General features: G+C 44.3%; 1 protein-coding gene across 2 annotated transcripts in view; it reads right to left on the reverse strand.

The window, feature by feature from the left end:
• The window catches only part of LOC138245814 (alpha-N-acetylgalactosaminide alpha-2,6-sialyltransferase 1-like), a 211,458-nt gene extending 201,979 nt beyond the window's left edge, over positions 1-9,479 (reverse strand). The window contains exon 1 of one of the 2 annotated variants that reach the window (XM_069199750.1): positions 9,196-9,479. In XM_069199750.1, coding sequence (XP_069055851.1) covers positions 9,196-9,317 — 122 coding nt within the window. In that variant the 5' untranslated portion in view covers positions 9,318-9,479. The remainder of the gene's footprint in view (positions 1-9,195) is intronic. The other variant, XM_069199749.1, reaches the window with a different exon arrangement.
• Between the last annotated feature and the right edge of the window lie 6,085 nt (positions 9,480-15,564).

Here is a 15,564-nt window from a genome sequence, read left to right on the forward strand (position 1 = left end):
GCCTGCCGTATTGAACAGATTGTACAGGAAAATAATTGCGGACAAAATCTATCTTCACACAGTTTAACAACATTAAGGCAACAGAAGAGAAGTGGAAAAATACAATAACTCATATGAAACCATCGCATATACGAACCATACCTTACCCCACAACATATTAATGGGCCAGCTGGCTGCAGACCTGAAAATACAGTGTTCCACCTGCCATATTTAGATGTATTGAGACTGAGCCGCAGACCGCCACAACTGGGTGCTCTTCCCAGCCAACCCTATTTAGATGTTAAAGTCCTGCAGGCAGTGTATGGTGGCAGATTGCTGACAGAGGGAGCCCATTGCTGGACCCAATGTACATCGTACAATGGCAGTGGCAAGGGAATAGAGGTAAGTCATGCACACACACTGTACCTTAGCTATATGTGTGCCCCTGCACAACACACTACACAGCACACCACATACATACTATAATCCATTGTCATTCCAACACCACACAACATATAAATGCCAAAACACACATTGCCATACATTCACGACATAACACACACACATTATTGACATTGCACACACATATGACACAACCACAACAACCAACACACCTAAACTAATTTGCAGCAAAACACTCACACACAAGCACAACTATACATATTGAGACAATGACAACCACACAACAACACCCATGTTGCACTCAGCAACATAAAACACCACCAACTATGCACAGCAACATCAAACCCACATGCAGTGGGCTCACATACAGACACAACCACATCACCCACTCCAGCTTCCTCTGCCTCAAGCAGCCAGTCACACTGCACACACACATAGACGTAATGACTCACATACACAACTGGAAGCACAGGATCACAGGTACAGGTCCCCTTGCAATGTGCACAAATGGACAAATTAGACGGGTGTGAATGTAACATCACTGTGGTGCCAGCATTCATTTGGCAATGAATACTACACCAAAATGACAGTTGTGTATGTGTGTGATGTGTCATTTACCAGTGTGTCCCCATCCTAGTCCCACACAAATGTGCTCTGGACATATGCATGTCACAGTAATTCAAACAAATTACGATGACATGTATATGACTGCAGTGGTCCCAAGCTCATATGCAGGTCCCACACAACGTACACAGCCAATGAGTGTTCCCTAACTTTAAGTGCAGCAGCAGAGGGGGGTTGTGTTTCTTCTGTGGTCCGGTGGCAGCAGCAATGGAAGGTCATAAGCAGTCATATCCAGTTGAAAACAGAAGTGGAATGGGGGAAAAAAGGAAGGTTTGTACCTCAGTTCCCCTCCAATCCGCCAACTCAGGTGTGGAGGTCGGACTGCCACAATTGGCTTGTCAGTAAGGCGCATCCAAATCTGCTCGACAGAAAAGATGACTGGAGTTCCACTGTCAGCCCCTATCCCCAATGCCGCTGTCAAGGTGGCTGGAGATTCTTGGTGGAGTCGTTGGGACTCAGGCGCTCTTTCCACTACGGTCCCACCAACATGTAAATTGGGCAGATGGACCGCCAAGGCAGCAGAATGGTTTTTCAATGGAAAACGGGCAGTAGGACAGTTACTGCCAAGACCTAAATCACAACCTTAGTTCCCTGACCCCTGCCATGCACAGTGTTCTCATCAATAATTTCACTAGGAATTTTGCAGTGATATCAGTGATGTCATAGAAGATGTCATGAGTGATGTAATACGTGGTGCATGGCGAGGGAGTGAGTTAAAGTTACTTTAGGACACCAGTTACTTGAGATAACTATAACTGAATGTCTTTGGTTTTGTATGTGTAAAATCTGAACCCACATATAACCTCCCTGGAACCATTGTTGTTTTCAGTAAATTTGTAAGGTTTTTCCATTTATTTCCCAACTGTAATGTCCCTGTAACCTTTGTTTTTTCAGTACATTTCTGTGAGTTTTTATTGCTATTTTCTAACTATAAGGTCCCTGTAACCTGAGTGTGTGAGTTGGTATGTGAGTCAGTGTGTGGTGGATGTGTGAGTGCATGTGTGACTGACTGGCTGTGTGGGTCTGTGAGGGGTTGTGACAGTAGGTGTGCAGGTGTGTGAGTAGGTGTGTAAGTGGCTGTCCGGGTGTGTGAGTGGCAGTATGGGTGTATGAGTGGTTGTGTGGGCATGTAAGCAAGTGTGTGAATGAATATGTGAGTGGGTGTTTGAGTGCTGTTTGGGTATGTGAATGGATGTGTGAGTGGCTGTATGAGTATGTGTGTAGTGGCTGTGTGGGTGTGTGAGTATGTGAGTGAGTGTGTGAGTAAGTGTGTGGGTCAGTGAGTGGGTGTATGTGTTTTTTCAAATTGGAGTCTGGATCCATGGGCCACCCGATCCCAGTGGATCAGCGGATCCCTGCGTGCTCCCAAAAACATTTTTGGACACTTTCCTGTCCATAAGGGTTGCCTCAAAGACCCCTTCATCAGTCCCATTGGGCAGGGTACCTCTACCATGACCCCTTCTGTTATTTAAAATGTTATTTTTCCTTGCTGGGAGCCACAACGTTTCTCTCTGTTTGCGGCCAGTCAATGATGGCATTGCTTCTGGTACATGGATTAGCAAATCAACCCGGATCCAAAGAGGATCTGTGGAAGAACCGCATGTCTAGATATACATAAAGCTTTTTTCTTTAATAACACCAAAACTACTGAACAGATTTACTAGGTCCTAACTATAAATACCTACTGGTGACCACCAGCAGCTAACTTATATATATATATATATATATTCATGCAAAAAACAAAGGTTACAGGGACGTTATAGTTAGGTCAGATTTTACACACACAAAACTATAGAAATTCAAGCCTTATAGTTATATGTATCTAAAAAAAACTACTACCTTGTGCCCTAAGTTACCTATAACTTACTATACTTACATATATATATATATATATACATATATATATATATATATATATATATACAAAGAAAGCTTTTCCTATGGAAACTAGGTCCTAAATTTAACTAGGTTCTAACTATAACTACCTGCTGGTGGCTGCCAGTAAGTAACATATTTTTACTTGACCATATCTTTGGGGCTGGTTGACAAATCTTCAGAAAAGATTCTGATATATATATTTCACTTGCCCTGTTGTCGCCAAAGGCCATGCACGGTTAGGTGGTTGTAGGGGCCAACCCCACCCAGCTACACACAGCCAAAGGCCGTGCACGGCCGGCGGAGGTTCAATTAATGTATAATAAGTAAAATTACTTTACGTTAAAAAAACATAGAAATTCACTGAACAAAACAAATGCTACAGGAACGTTATAGTTAGAAACAGAATTTTAAAAAATCATAGCAATTCACTGAAAAAAACAAAGGTTACAGGGACGTTATAGTTAGGTTCTGGATTTACTCACACAAAACCATAGAAATTCAGCAATTATAGTTAGAGTTATTTCAAGTAACTATAACTTGCGCTCCAAGGTAACTATAACTCATGCCTTTTCCATGCACAGCTAATTACTCCACATATTATATAATTGATGAAACCTTCTATGGCATGATTGATATTATTCCTGCAATATTTGCAATAAAATTATTGAGGAGAGGTGAGGGTGCGAGTTATGGTTACATTAGGGCATGAGTTATAGCTACTTGAAATATAACTGCTGAATTAGATAGATAGATAGATAGATAGATAGATAGATAGATAGATAGATAGATAGATAGATAGATAGATAGATAGATAGATAGATAAGTTAGAAATAATCTCACAAAGTTTAATGATAGCTGCAGTTTAAACAAGAAAAAATTAGAACTGGCATTTACTTTTTTCTCTTTCTTAAAAGAAAATGTGATCAACAAAAAGGAGATATGTATGGCAAGGACAGAATGTCTGCATGTATCTACACCCTCTAAGCAAAATCATCTTTTAACCTGACTTACATTAAACTGATTTTAATACCTTTGTGGAAAAAATACTTCCACTCTTTCATTCCCTCTCTTTCAGGGGAGGGGGCGAAGGAAGTTATATATGAGGCGCGTGTCCGCGTTGCAGGCCCCGGTGGGATAGAACAAGGAAAAGCCCGGGTCCTGGTGAAGCAGCAAACCAGGAGGATACAAGTCCATCTTTCAACGATCACCTCCTACCCGCATCAGACTCGTTGGTGCATAAGGACAATACTAAAGTGTTTGTAATATCAAAGGTCATCTGCCATGCGTGGGGTTAGCGGCGGGCCTTCCTCTCCAAGCGAGTTCTTGGAGAGCGACTGAGTACCTACATCTGTATCAGAGTTAACTGGAGGATTATCTGCCAGTGCGAAGAAGGGGTTATTAGACAGTTGTGAGGCTTCCTTTATTCCCCCTTCTCATTCTCTGGCTGCCTGGGGACAGGCTGGTGTCGCTCTCCTGGATTTTCGCTTGCGCTCTTTATCTCGGGGGGTCAGTCAGGTGGCATCTTCTCGGGACACCTGTGAGGGGTACATTCGCCCATTGGCATGTAACCAGGTCCATGCATCTTCTGGGGAGGTGAACACTAGTGTTGTCTCACCATCAACCACTCAAAGTTTTGCTGGAAATAACAGCGCATATTTGTAATTCAGTTCTCTCAGACGTCGTTTCATTTTAACAAAGGAGTTACGCAGTTTCTGCACCTCAGAGGTAAAGTCCAGATAGGCTGACATCTCGGCATTGTCATGATGCCACGGTCGGGAGAATTGCAGAATTAAATCCCGGTCTCTAAAATTAAGGTTGTGGAGGTGCACCCAGGTGAGGAGGTCTACCGGGTACTCGACTAAGAAGAATGTCAAGGGGTTGCTTGCCCAGGACGTCTTGTTTGGGATCAAGGGCAACAAGTTTTTATGTTTACTTTGTCCTTGGGACAAGTAGGCCCAACCCTCTGCAACACAAGCTCTTTGGCTGCCTGTTTACATGCAGTTGAGGTAATGTGCTTCCAAAAGACAATGCTAATCGAACTTGTATTTATGGTTCATTATTTGAAAGCCTTCATTATCAGGGTGAGTGCTGTAAATAAATGTTTTAAGGTCACACTTCACTACTGACGTTGGTTCCAGTACAAAAAAAAAAACGTGTATACACATGTTTGAAAAGTTTAGGCAATGAAGCTAAGTATAATGCTCCCAGAATGCTCTCTGATTAGATGCAAATGAAGTGTCATTTAGTAAAATGTGTTGATGCATGCTAGTATTTCCCAAAAATATTTCTAATGGAAAATCAGTGTAACCATTTTCAACACTATTATGGGAAGCATGAAAATAAACAAACACTGACAAAGCCAACTGATCTGACATATTTTTTATAAGTCTTTTAGTTTCATCAATGTGTGTCTTGTTTTGACATGGCTTTTTTTAACACTTTATTGTTGTGGGAGCTACCAGGCCCTCAACATTGTAGCAAACACTGGCAAAAAAACCCAAAAAAGTTTTTGAACTTAAAGCACATGTTGCCACCAGTGGCATAACAAAGGCCCTGCAGCCGCCCTCCAGGGGGCCTCTTCAGCACAGCACCTGCCCTGAGTGAGTCTGGAGAGGGGGCTCCTCCATGTTCTTTGCAAAGGGGCACCCTCCAGTTTCGTTACGTCACTGATTGCCACTGTAGTTCCTGACACTGAACAAAACTACTTTGTGTGCCAATATGCTCCTTGTGGAAGAGCAGAATGCGATCACTCACAGTAAAGCCAGCCGAAAGAGAGAGAAATAGAAGTTTAATAAAAACAAAATGTCTTTGTCAACACCAGACCTAATTAGGGACCAAGACCCACATGTAGGTAGCTTTTTGCATGTCGCAAACAGCGACTTTCGCTGTTTGCGACGTGCAAAAAGCACATCCCGATGCACAAACCCAGTTTTGCGATTCGGTAACCTGGTTACCGAATCGCAAAACAGGTTTGCGACTCGCAATTAGGAAGGGGTGTTCCCTTCCTAATTGCGACTCACAGTGCAATGTAGGATTGTTTTGTGACCACGAACGCGGGCGCAAACCAATCGCAGTTTGCACCCATTTCAAATGGGTGCGAACACTTTCGCAAAAGGGAAGGGGTCCCCATGGGACCCCTTCCCCATTGTGAATGTCACTGTAAACATTTTTTCAGAGCAGGCAGTGGTCCTGTCCTACGGAAACGTTTCATTTTTCGTTTTTGTAATGCATCTCGTTTTCCTTTAAGGAAAACGGGATGCATTACAAAAAAAAATGCTTTATTGGAAAGCAGTCACAGACATGGTGGTCTGCTGTCTCCAGCAGGCCACCATCCCTGTGAGGGCCGCCATTCGCAAGGGAGTCGCAAATTGCGACCCACCTCATGATTATTCATGAGGTGGGCATTTGCAAAACCCTTGCAAATCACAGATGGTGTCAGGGACACCATCCTACATTCGGATTTGCGACTCGCAAATTGCGAGTCGCTCTGACTCGCAAATTGCGGGTCGCAAATCTGAACCTACCTACATGTGGCCCCAAATTCTTAAAGAAAGTCACAAAAGTGCACCCATGCTATATGTTGTACCCCTATAAAATATTTGTGTACTGTATTTTAGCATGGGTAAATAAGATGTGTAGATTTGCTCATGTGAAAATCTATTGAGCATTTGCAAGTTCATTTCCCCTCCAGCCACTTTCTTCCCAACCCTAGAAGAAGTTCTAATTCTGCCATTGTCAGGAGTAAATGTCCAACCTTTCTTATTATGGGAAAATATTAGAGAGAAGCTGGTGAAAATCTGTAAAACATGCAGGTTAGTAGGTTTGCAGACTCAAAGGCATTCCAGCCCTGGAACTATTGCTTACTGCTTCCTCCAGCCCCAGTATGCAGATCTGTAGAAAGGTGGCAAAATAAGGAAATTGCTACAGTAGGGATTGAAACTGCAAGTATTCAAGCCCTACTATGGTAGTAGCCCTGGCATAATCAGAGAGGCTATTATCAGAGCTCTTACATAATGAGATTGCTGCCATAATTTGTCACCACACTACATGGCACCAAAGGGACAGGAAGATCTTTTTACAGGACAAGTAGATTTGAAAAGCAACCTGTCCCCTGGACAAGTGGATATTTTAATAAATTCCACACCCCTGGTTTCTACCTAGAATGGTGTCAAGCAGCTACTGGTCCACAAATAGTTCCACACTAGGGCCTTCCGGTCGTTCAGGAAATCCCACCAGTCTAATGTTGTTGCAGCGAGACCTCCCCTCTGCATCTTCCGCCCACTTGTGAAGAGCATTCATCTCCAGCTTCACCTGTGTCATTTGGACCTGAAGTTCCTGTACTGTACCCTGAGTAAATTAACCTCTACAGCTATTGCGTCAATCCTAGCTTCCAGCAAAGTTTCATGTCTAGAATAGCATGGGGAGGAATCTATCAAATTGAGCAGAGTGCGATATAAGCATTGTGTCCAATTGAGTAAGGTTCTCCAGTGCACCACTGTCTCTCAGGGGTTGATCTGGGTCTTACCCAACATTCTTGGTGCCTTTAGTCTTACCCATCACTGCAGCGCAAACGAGAAGGATGAGGGCAGTCCATCACCAGGGGACCACCTTCTCTCACAGGAGTGTAACTCACCACCACAAAGCCAAGCATGTAGATATTCACAAATAATTGCTCAAGATAGTGGCAAAGAGCACAGATAGGGCTGCAGGAGGCCGTGAGGGGGGTATGTCACCACAGTTCTGCCCAAGCCCCACCTCACTGGTGTGACCCCTGTCTCCACTGTAATCTGAGGCTCAATGCACGGAGTCCCCCCTTCACTGAGAAGCAATCCGTATGGAGGTTCAGTTCAAACTTTTCAGGCAGCTGGGGAGCCAGCCAGAGGGTCCTTCTGCCTTGTTACCAGGAGGGGGGGGTCACTGCTAGTGGGCGGTTGTTTGTTGAGGTTCTCTCCCCGTTCTAAGTGCAGAGGGGCCTCGCGGCTATCTGCGTGTCAAAATTGTCACTCAGACTCACCAGATGCTGCTGAGAGGACCTCTAGTTGCCATCATGATGTGTTCCAGGGTTCCCCACTGATACCCCAACGCTCCGCATAGGTCAAACTTATGGCTTGGTAGGTGGCACCCCTTCAGCTTCCATCTCCTGCACTCAGGTTAGATCAGCTGGATCTGATCCGTGGTGCGGCAACGACTCCACCGCAGCCATGGGGCATCTCAATAGTTCCGCCGGCACTGCAGGTTATGCTGAGCTCCAGTGGTAGACACAGATACCCTGCAGCGGGTTCGGTTGCAAACTGTCAGCCGCCGCGTAATGTGGCCACCCACGTGCAGCTGTCCCCCTCACCGGCCTGGATCAACACAAGGCAGGCCTAGCCTTCCACTCCCTCCAGGCCTCACTGTCCACGTTGACTCTGCCGTGTCAGGTAGAGCACCATTCCTCCTGTGGTGGCTTTCATTTTGCCAGATCTGGTCCACCTATTTTCGCTGACCCCCTAGAATGTGCAGTTTGCAGAGCCTCAACTCAGATGTTACTTGAGCCAGCGTTACTGAGTCATGTATAGAGTGTAGAAATGCATAACATGTAGGAATGACATTTCAGTGTTGTGCACATCCTCAACTGAATTACTTCACACTTAAGAATACTTTGAGATTATTCAGTTCAGGAAGTGGCATACACAAAATTCACTCCTGTGTTTTGAATTCATGAGCAATAAAGATGGTTCACAACGAAATGGTTTTATATACAGCGCACATGCCAAATAAAACTGCTATCTTTCTTGGTAGCACATGGCAGCTTCATCACTGCAAAAGTAATATTCTTGAATATTAATACGCCCATGTTTAGAGGCTAATACTTTCAATAAGAATCAGTGATTGCAGTTATTATTTACAGATTATTAAATTAAAACACTTGCTGAAGAAATAACTTGTTTTAAATGCTCATCAGTGTAGGCTATATTTTATTCACGGTTTACGTGCCTTTCGAGCTCAGCTCCTGTGATTTTGCCCATTCTCTGTTTCTGCCCGTTTCACCGGCCCTTTGTGTGATGGACGTTCGCATACTGCTGTCTGCTGTTCATGATGCGCAGTACTTCGTTTCGGCCCACGAGAGAAGATTAAACTGTTGCTTAAAGTACTATACCAGTCCTGCGTTTTGGGGAGATGGCACCACTGCTGCGCCTGCGAGAGAAGCCAGCGCACCTGCTGCCCGCACTGATCTAGTTCTGAGCGTGAGCAGAACTTGCACTGATCGTTTCCGCGCACACATTTGCGTACCTACAAAAAACAGCAATTGTGTTGTTTTCAGTTACTTACCCCGAGAACTGCCAAGTGAAGCCCCCGCGGTGCTGCAGTGCCCACACCAGTAGCCAAAGCGCAATAGGGACCAGGACTAGTCTCGCGATCCTGCGGCATCTCGACCGGCCACAGGGGAACATTCAGGTGCTTTAAGGCAGAAGAGACTGCGGACTTCCTGTGGCTCTCTGGCCGTAACTCCGACGATGAAAATCACACGCCCCGGTGTGTACAGAGGCTCTGCTCCGGCGCGTGCTGAAAAGTCCTGAAGCAGGTCAGGAAGGCGTGCTCACACCCCATGGGCTGGGCTTTTGAGCGCCCACAAAGTGGAATGCAGCCTGTCGACTCCCAAAATGTTACCTTTCTTCATGCTACGTGCTTAGATCGTAGACGAACAAGAAACTATTGCCTACAGTTCTTTGGTTGTGCAAAACAAGTAAGTGTGCCTTGCATTAATTACAGAGTTTCAGATGTATCCCTAAAAAAACGTGCACCTCACTAAGTAAGGTCAACAGACACAATAGAAGAGGCAATATTTAGAAGCAACACTTGTGACGTTGTTTCACATGCAGAAGTCCAGGGCTGTATGAATGATTTAAAAGTCTAGAAAGCTCACCTAAGCGTAAGTCTTCCGAAGTACATTTCTAACTTTTTTTATTTAGGCCGATTAGAGAGTGTCTCTGTATTTATCTTTGGAGTATGCACTGAATGAATGCTTATATTTGTGATTTGTAACCCCCGCACTCCAATGCTCTCATTCAACTGCTCCAGTGGGCTGGACTTTCTTCTGATTGTCACCTTTGCGTTTGTTTATCTTGCAGTACTGCAGCATTCCTGGCTGCACACATGCCTGCTTTTGTTTGTTGCCAGGTGACACAATATTAGGGACACTCCTGACTCTCAGTTATGAACCAAAAAACTGCGGGTGGTCTTTTCTTGGTACACTTCAGTTGAACTAAAACAGTAGATTACAAGTGTTTTAATTCACAATTTAAAGGTGAATTCATATGAAAGAGAAAAAAACGAGGAAGGACTGCAACTATAACTGTGTCTCTGGTGACAATGAACCACCTGGATTACATCACATAAGTGACATCTCTGAAGTTCCATAATAACCCCAGGATTAATATAACACCACAATGCGGACATGTGTCTATTTTAGATATCACCTATGTGAAGGTGCTGACACTGATCTTAGAAAATATTAGGCATAATACTAGCCTTGAATTGTAATGAGCAAGTGAAGCCAGCGAGCCAGATCTCATCTAAGAGGGCTCGGGAGTCCTGGTTTAAGGGTGTTGCCTATTTGACTCAACTGGTGCACATGGGCTCCCAGGTCAGACGTGTGACAGCTGAGTATTAAAGTGGTAGATAGCCTGAAATACCGCCTCAGTCTCCACATGGATGCATATGTGCTTCGCACATGCAGAATACAGAGATGTTTTGTATTAATGGTGCCATGTGGTGCTTGACTCAACTGGTGCACATGGGCTTCCAGGTCAGACGTGGGACAGCAGAGTATTAAATTGGTAGGTAGCCTGAAATACCATCTCAGTCTCCACATGCATGTGTATATGCTTTGCACATGTAGAATACAGAGATTTTTGTATTCACAGTGCATGTTGTGCTTGTTCTCTGTGGGACATTCACAGCTGTGTCACAAAGTTACTGGTGGGGTCCAGGTATCTGAGTACCTTTATTGAGGCTGAATGCCTTGCATAGCCTGATGAGATATCATGTTTCATTTACCTACAGCCACAAGAGAATGAGCCAGGAATTTCCATGAAACGAGCACCAGCCCTTTACCACGCAGATTCTGTTATCACACATGCCTTTACCATGCATGGTAAGTATATATTTCTATATGTACTGAATGAAAAAACAAATAAAAAAATGAAAAGTTAAAGCTTGGGTATAGATTGGAAAACTTATTTTCACTATACAAACCAAGTTTAATGACACAGACGTTAACAATTCTAAAGTTATAGTTATAACTTGCATTTACAATTAATCCACCATCTTCAAATTACCATAAGTAGCGCACCTCGTTACACACTCTTTTCAGCTTGCTAATTAGACAGCACTAGCTATAACTCGCCACTTTACCATACAGTGTGTTGTGACAAATAATGTCATTTGAGAAGGCATAAGTCTTGTTATGAAGGCTATGATTTCAAATGCTGTAACTGATGTATTACGCAGGGGTATTGTAGTGTGCACAGCTAGGCATACTGTGCAGGGGGTCCAGGCAACCACACGCTGGTTTACAGAGGTAAAAACTGGATCACCTAATGCTCTAATGTTTATGGTAGCTTGGTCGAGCAGTTAAGCCAATCTTGGAGAAGTGCAAAGCATTTGTTGTACTCACAACATAAATCATTCAACTCACACATTTAAAGGAATAACTCAAGACCAATTTATAAAAATACTTCAGATTTTTATGTACTTTTTAAGACCAAGATTTTCAAAATTGGTTATGTACGTTTGGAGATATGGATTTTTGAAGTTAAAAAAAATAGTCTTTTTGTACATAATAACTGTGCACCACTGGAATCAATGGAAAGTCACCTTTTAAAAATATATATAAAATCACAGAGATGCTCTACCAAGTTCTTCTTTTGCAGGTTGAGCGAGGTCATCAGTGAACACACTGTGCTAGCTGGAGAAGTTCGGGCAGCTCCCGGTTCCGGCGGGAGCAGCAGAGAAAAGTCTCTGGAGCTGGTGCAGGGCCACTGCAGGGGACCACTTGGAAAAGGTCTGTGCAGGTAAGTTTAGAGGTGATTCCTTGGGGTCCCCTTGGAGAGTCGAGGTTGCAAGGGGTGATGGACCCTTAGGACACAGCAGGTTCTTTGCTGCAGGGCACAGGACAGCCAGGTGCAGAGCGAGTGAGTGAGTCAGGAGCTGTGCCCAAAGATGCCATTTGGATCTGGAGGTAAGTCAATTTAAGGGTCACTTACGGGACAACAGGGGGGGCACTCTGGGACGTCCAGGGTGTTCCTGAAGTCCCTCAACTGGGGCTTCCTCCTGGTCCTTTTTCAGCCCCTGGCAGGTTGGATTTCCTGATGTCTGATGTCAGCTGACCAGTACCCTGGGAATTAGTACGGTTCGGCCACTGGAGAGTACAGTGCCACCAATTTTGGCACGCTTGCAGGGTTTGTCTAGGTGTTTGTTGGTGTTTTGTCAGGTCTGGCTGCAACTTCCAGTTCAGGAGTTAGCAGCTGGTCAGTGAAGTGACCCTCAATGGGTTGCTGGTTTCTTCGTTGTTGCAGAGTGGTGCCTTGCCTCTGGAGGGAGTTCTTGGGTGATTGGTGAAGCCTGGAGATCCTCTGGGTTTCATGAGGTCAGTCCAGTTTTCCAGTAGATACTCAGTGACGATTGTCAGGCCTTGGGTGCAGCAGGGAGGGTTTGGTGTCTTTTCTTTGAGCAGCAGGTCCACAGTTCTCGTGCCTTTGGTCTTCTCTTTGCTGGTCTTCTTTGTGTCCTTTGAATCTGCCTACCTGGTCTAGGGTTGCCCACTAAATACAGTGTTTAGTGGGCATTTTAGGAGGAACCTGGTAGTGTCCAATGGGACACTTACCTTTGGATTGTGTCACCTACTATAGTGACCACTTCCTCTGGGAAGGGCCACTTCTCAATCCCTGATTAGCTATTTTCCTTCCATCTAAAATGGAGAAAAATTAAATAGAGTATCCATCTCACAGGCAACACCTTACAGGTGGTGCATGCCAGGTGGAGCTACTCCTCCTACCGTTTGTGTGGTTTCCCACCTTTGCTTCCAGCCAAAATAGGGGGTTTGCAAAGGGGCTGACCATCTGCTGCTAGCAACACAAAAGGATGATGGACGGAGTGCTGAACAATGCAAACACTCACCCCCAGTCACAGATCTGTGACTATGTCACTGGATTCAAGCTAGCATGGCTGATGAATGGTGAAACCCTGAAACCGGTCCCAGGATGCTTGTTTCCGGTCCAGGGAGGACCTGGCCTGGCACTTCGGGCTGGACTGTTCCCATGAGGAACAGGGTCAGGACTGATTTGCATATGGCTGGGTCCAAACTGGGGTGGCATGGTGAGCAAAAGAATGATGGATTAAACCCAGATCTGTGACTGCGGGTGAATGTTTGATTGGTTCTGCATTCCGTCCATTATTTGTGTTTTGCTTTGCATCTGCTGCTAGCAGCAGGTGTGGGGATCGAGTTTCAAAGGCGGTAAGCACTTTGAAGCTCAACGCCAGGGCAGTGCGCATTCCTGAGGGACGGGGTGTTAGCACCTCCACCCAGGAAGGGCATTGTTCTGTAAACCAGAGAGACAGAGCTTTCCCCCAAGGTTTGTAGATTGGGTGTCTGAAGGTGTGAGGCTGGATAGAACCAGTCAGCAACCATGCCAGGGTTAGTTAGCTTTTGCAGGGGGCACCTCTAAGGTGACCCCTGGGCACTTTTTAGGGTTAAATCCAATACTGGTACCGGATAAGATTTATCATTCTGAGTTGTTTGATACCAGATAACCCAGGGTTCAGAGTGACCATCATGTAGCTAGGAAACTCGTGTTGAGCAGTGTCCAACACGTATTAAAATGACTGCTCTGTTCATTCACTATGTCCCGGTTTTGGCAAGGACACAGTGGGGGCATATTGCTCATGCAGCTATGCCCTCACATATAACATGGTGCACCATGCCTTAGGGCTGTATGGCCTGCCAGAGGGGTGTCTTACCCATAGTAAATGCAGTGTTTGGTGGAAAGGACACACATGCAGTGTGCCATGTCAAGTGTGTGTTTTAGGTTTGCACCAGGATACTCACCCTTCAATGACACTGCTGGGTGCATCTGGATGCATGGCCCTAGAGTGTGGCACAATCAGTGCTGCTGCCCTTAAGGGCCTCCCCCTAGCACCCCCAGGCCCTGGGTACCTAAGTAGCTTTTTACTAGGGACTTATAGTGGTAACTAAGGGTGTGCCAATGAATCACAATAGTTTTAGGAAGAGAGCTCTGCCCCAGAGAAGCTGGTAAGCAGGGGCCCTGGACACTACAATTTCTAGGCCACATCAAACATCAGGCAAAAAATGGGGGCTAACCATGTCAAAAGGAAACCATTTCTCACAAGTATAAACAATAAATGGAAAAGTCATGAGTTATAGTTAATGTAGTGTAGTGAGTGAGGTGACAAGACTGTGTTCGGAGGTGCACAACATAATAATTTGAAGGTGGTGAGTAAACTAATTAAAGTTATAATTTTAACTTTGCAATTACAATAGTTAATGTTTGCGTATTTTAAGTTGGGTTTGTATTGAAAGATTACGTAATGTATTTCTATCTATAAATTATTCTTAAACTTTTTTTTTTCCATTGTATGTTAATGGTTTTTATTTTTTAATAAAAACGGACTTCAAATCGCAGCATGGAGTGTCAATGATTGGAGTGTCATAAAGTGGAGTATAGCACAGCACAGAGAGTGTCTTAGAGTCTAGTGCCGAAGATTGGTGAATTGTAGAGTGGATTCGAGAAGAGTGGATTGAAATACTGTACAGTGGAGTAAAGTGTTATACAGTGGAGTGGCGAGGTGTGTCATTGTGGAGTGGTGTATCGTAGAGTGGAGTGTTGTACAGTGTAGTGGCATGTCAAACAGTAAAGCTGAGTGTTGTACAGTGGAGTGTTATTGGCTGCAGTGTCATGAAATGGAGTGTTGTGAAATGGAATGTCATTGAGTAGTGTGTCGTAGAGTGGTAAGAATTATAGCAGAGTGTTGTAGAGTGTAGTCGAATAGAGTGGAATTCAGTGGATTAGAGTGTTGTATAGTTCAGTGTTGTTGAGTGTAGGGTTGTGCAGTAGAGTGGCAGAGATTCTTATACAGTGTAGTGTTGTACAGTGGAGTATCATTATTTGTGAGAACACAGTGCATGGTAGAGTGCTAAGTTGTAGTTAGTGTTGTCTGATTAGCGAGCTGAAATAGTGTGTGCCGAGGTGTGCAACTTATATTAATTTGAAGGTGATCGATAACTTTTAAATGAAAGTTAGAACTATTTCAAAGTTTGTGTAGTTTAAACTTGCTTTGTATAGGGAAAATAAGCTTTGTTTTCCTAACTATAACTAAGCTTTAACCTTTGGTTTTGTCCTTAAATGTCAATGTTTTAAAAAAAAATTGTAATAAAAATGTGTTTCAAAGCATAGAGTCTGGGGTCGCAAGTGGAGAGTTATGTGGAGTGTCGTAGAGTACGGTGGAGGAGAGTGTTGAAAAGTGTATTGCTATAGACTGTAGTATTGAAGATTGGAATCGAGTGGAGTAGAGTAGAGTGTAGTAGCGTATTGTACAGTGTAATAAAGTGTTATATGGTGTGGTGGCATGGTGTCCCATTTGGTGAAGTTACGTATCGTACACTGGAGCAACGAGTTGAAC

Source organism: Pleurodeles waltl, chromosome 7, assembly GCF_031143425.1.
Source record: "Pleurodeles waltl isolate 20211129_DDA chromosome 7, aPleWal1.hap1.20221129, whole genome shotgun sequence".
In the NCBI taxonomy this organism is placed as follows: Eukaryota; Metazoa; Chordata; class Amphibia; order Caudata; family Salamandridae; genus Pleurodeles; species Pleurodeles waltl.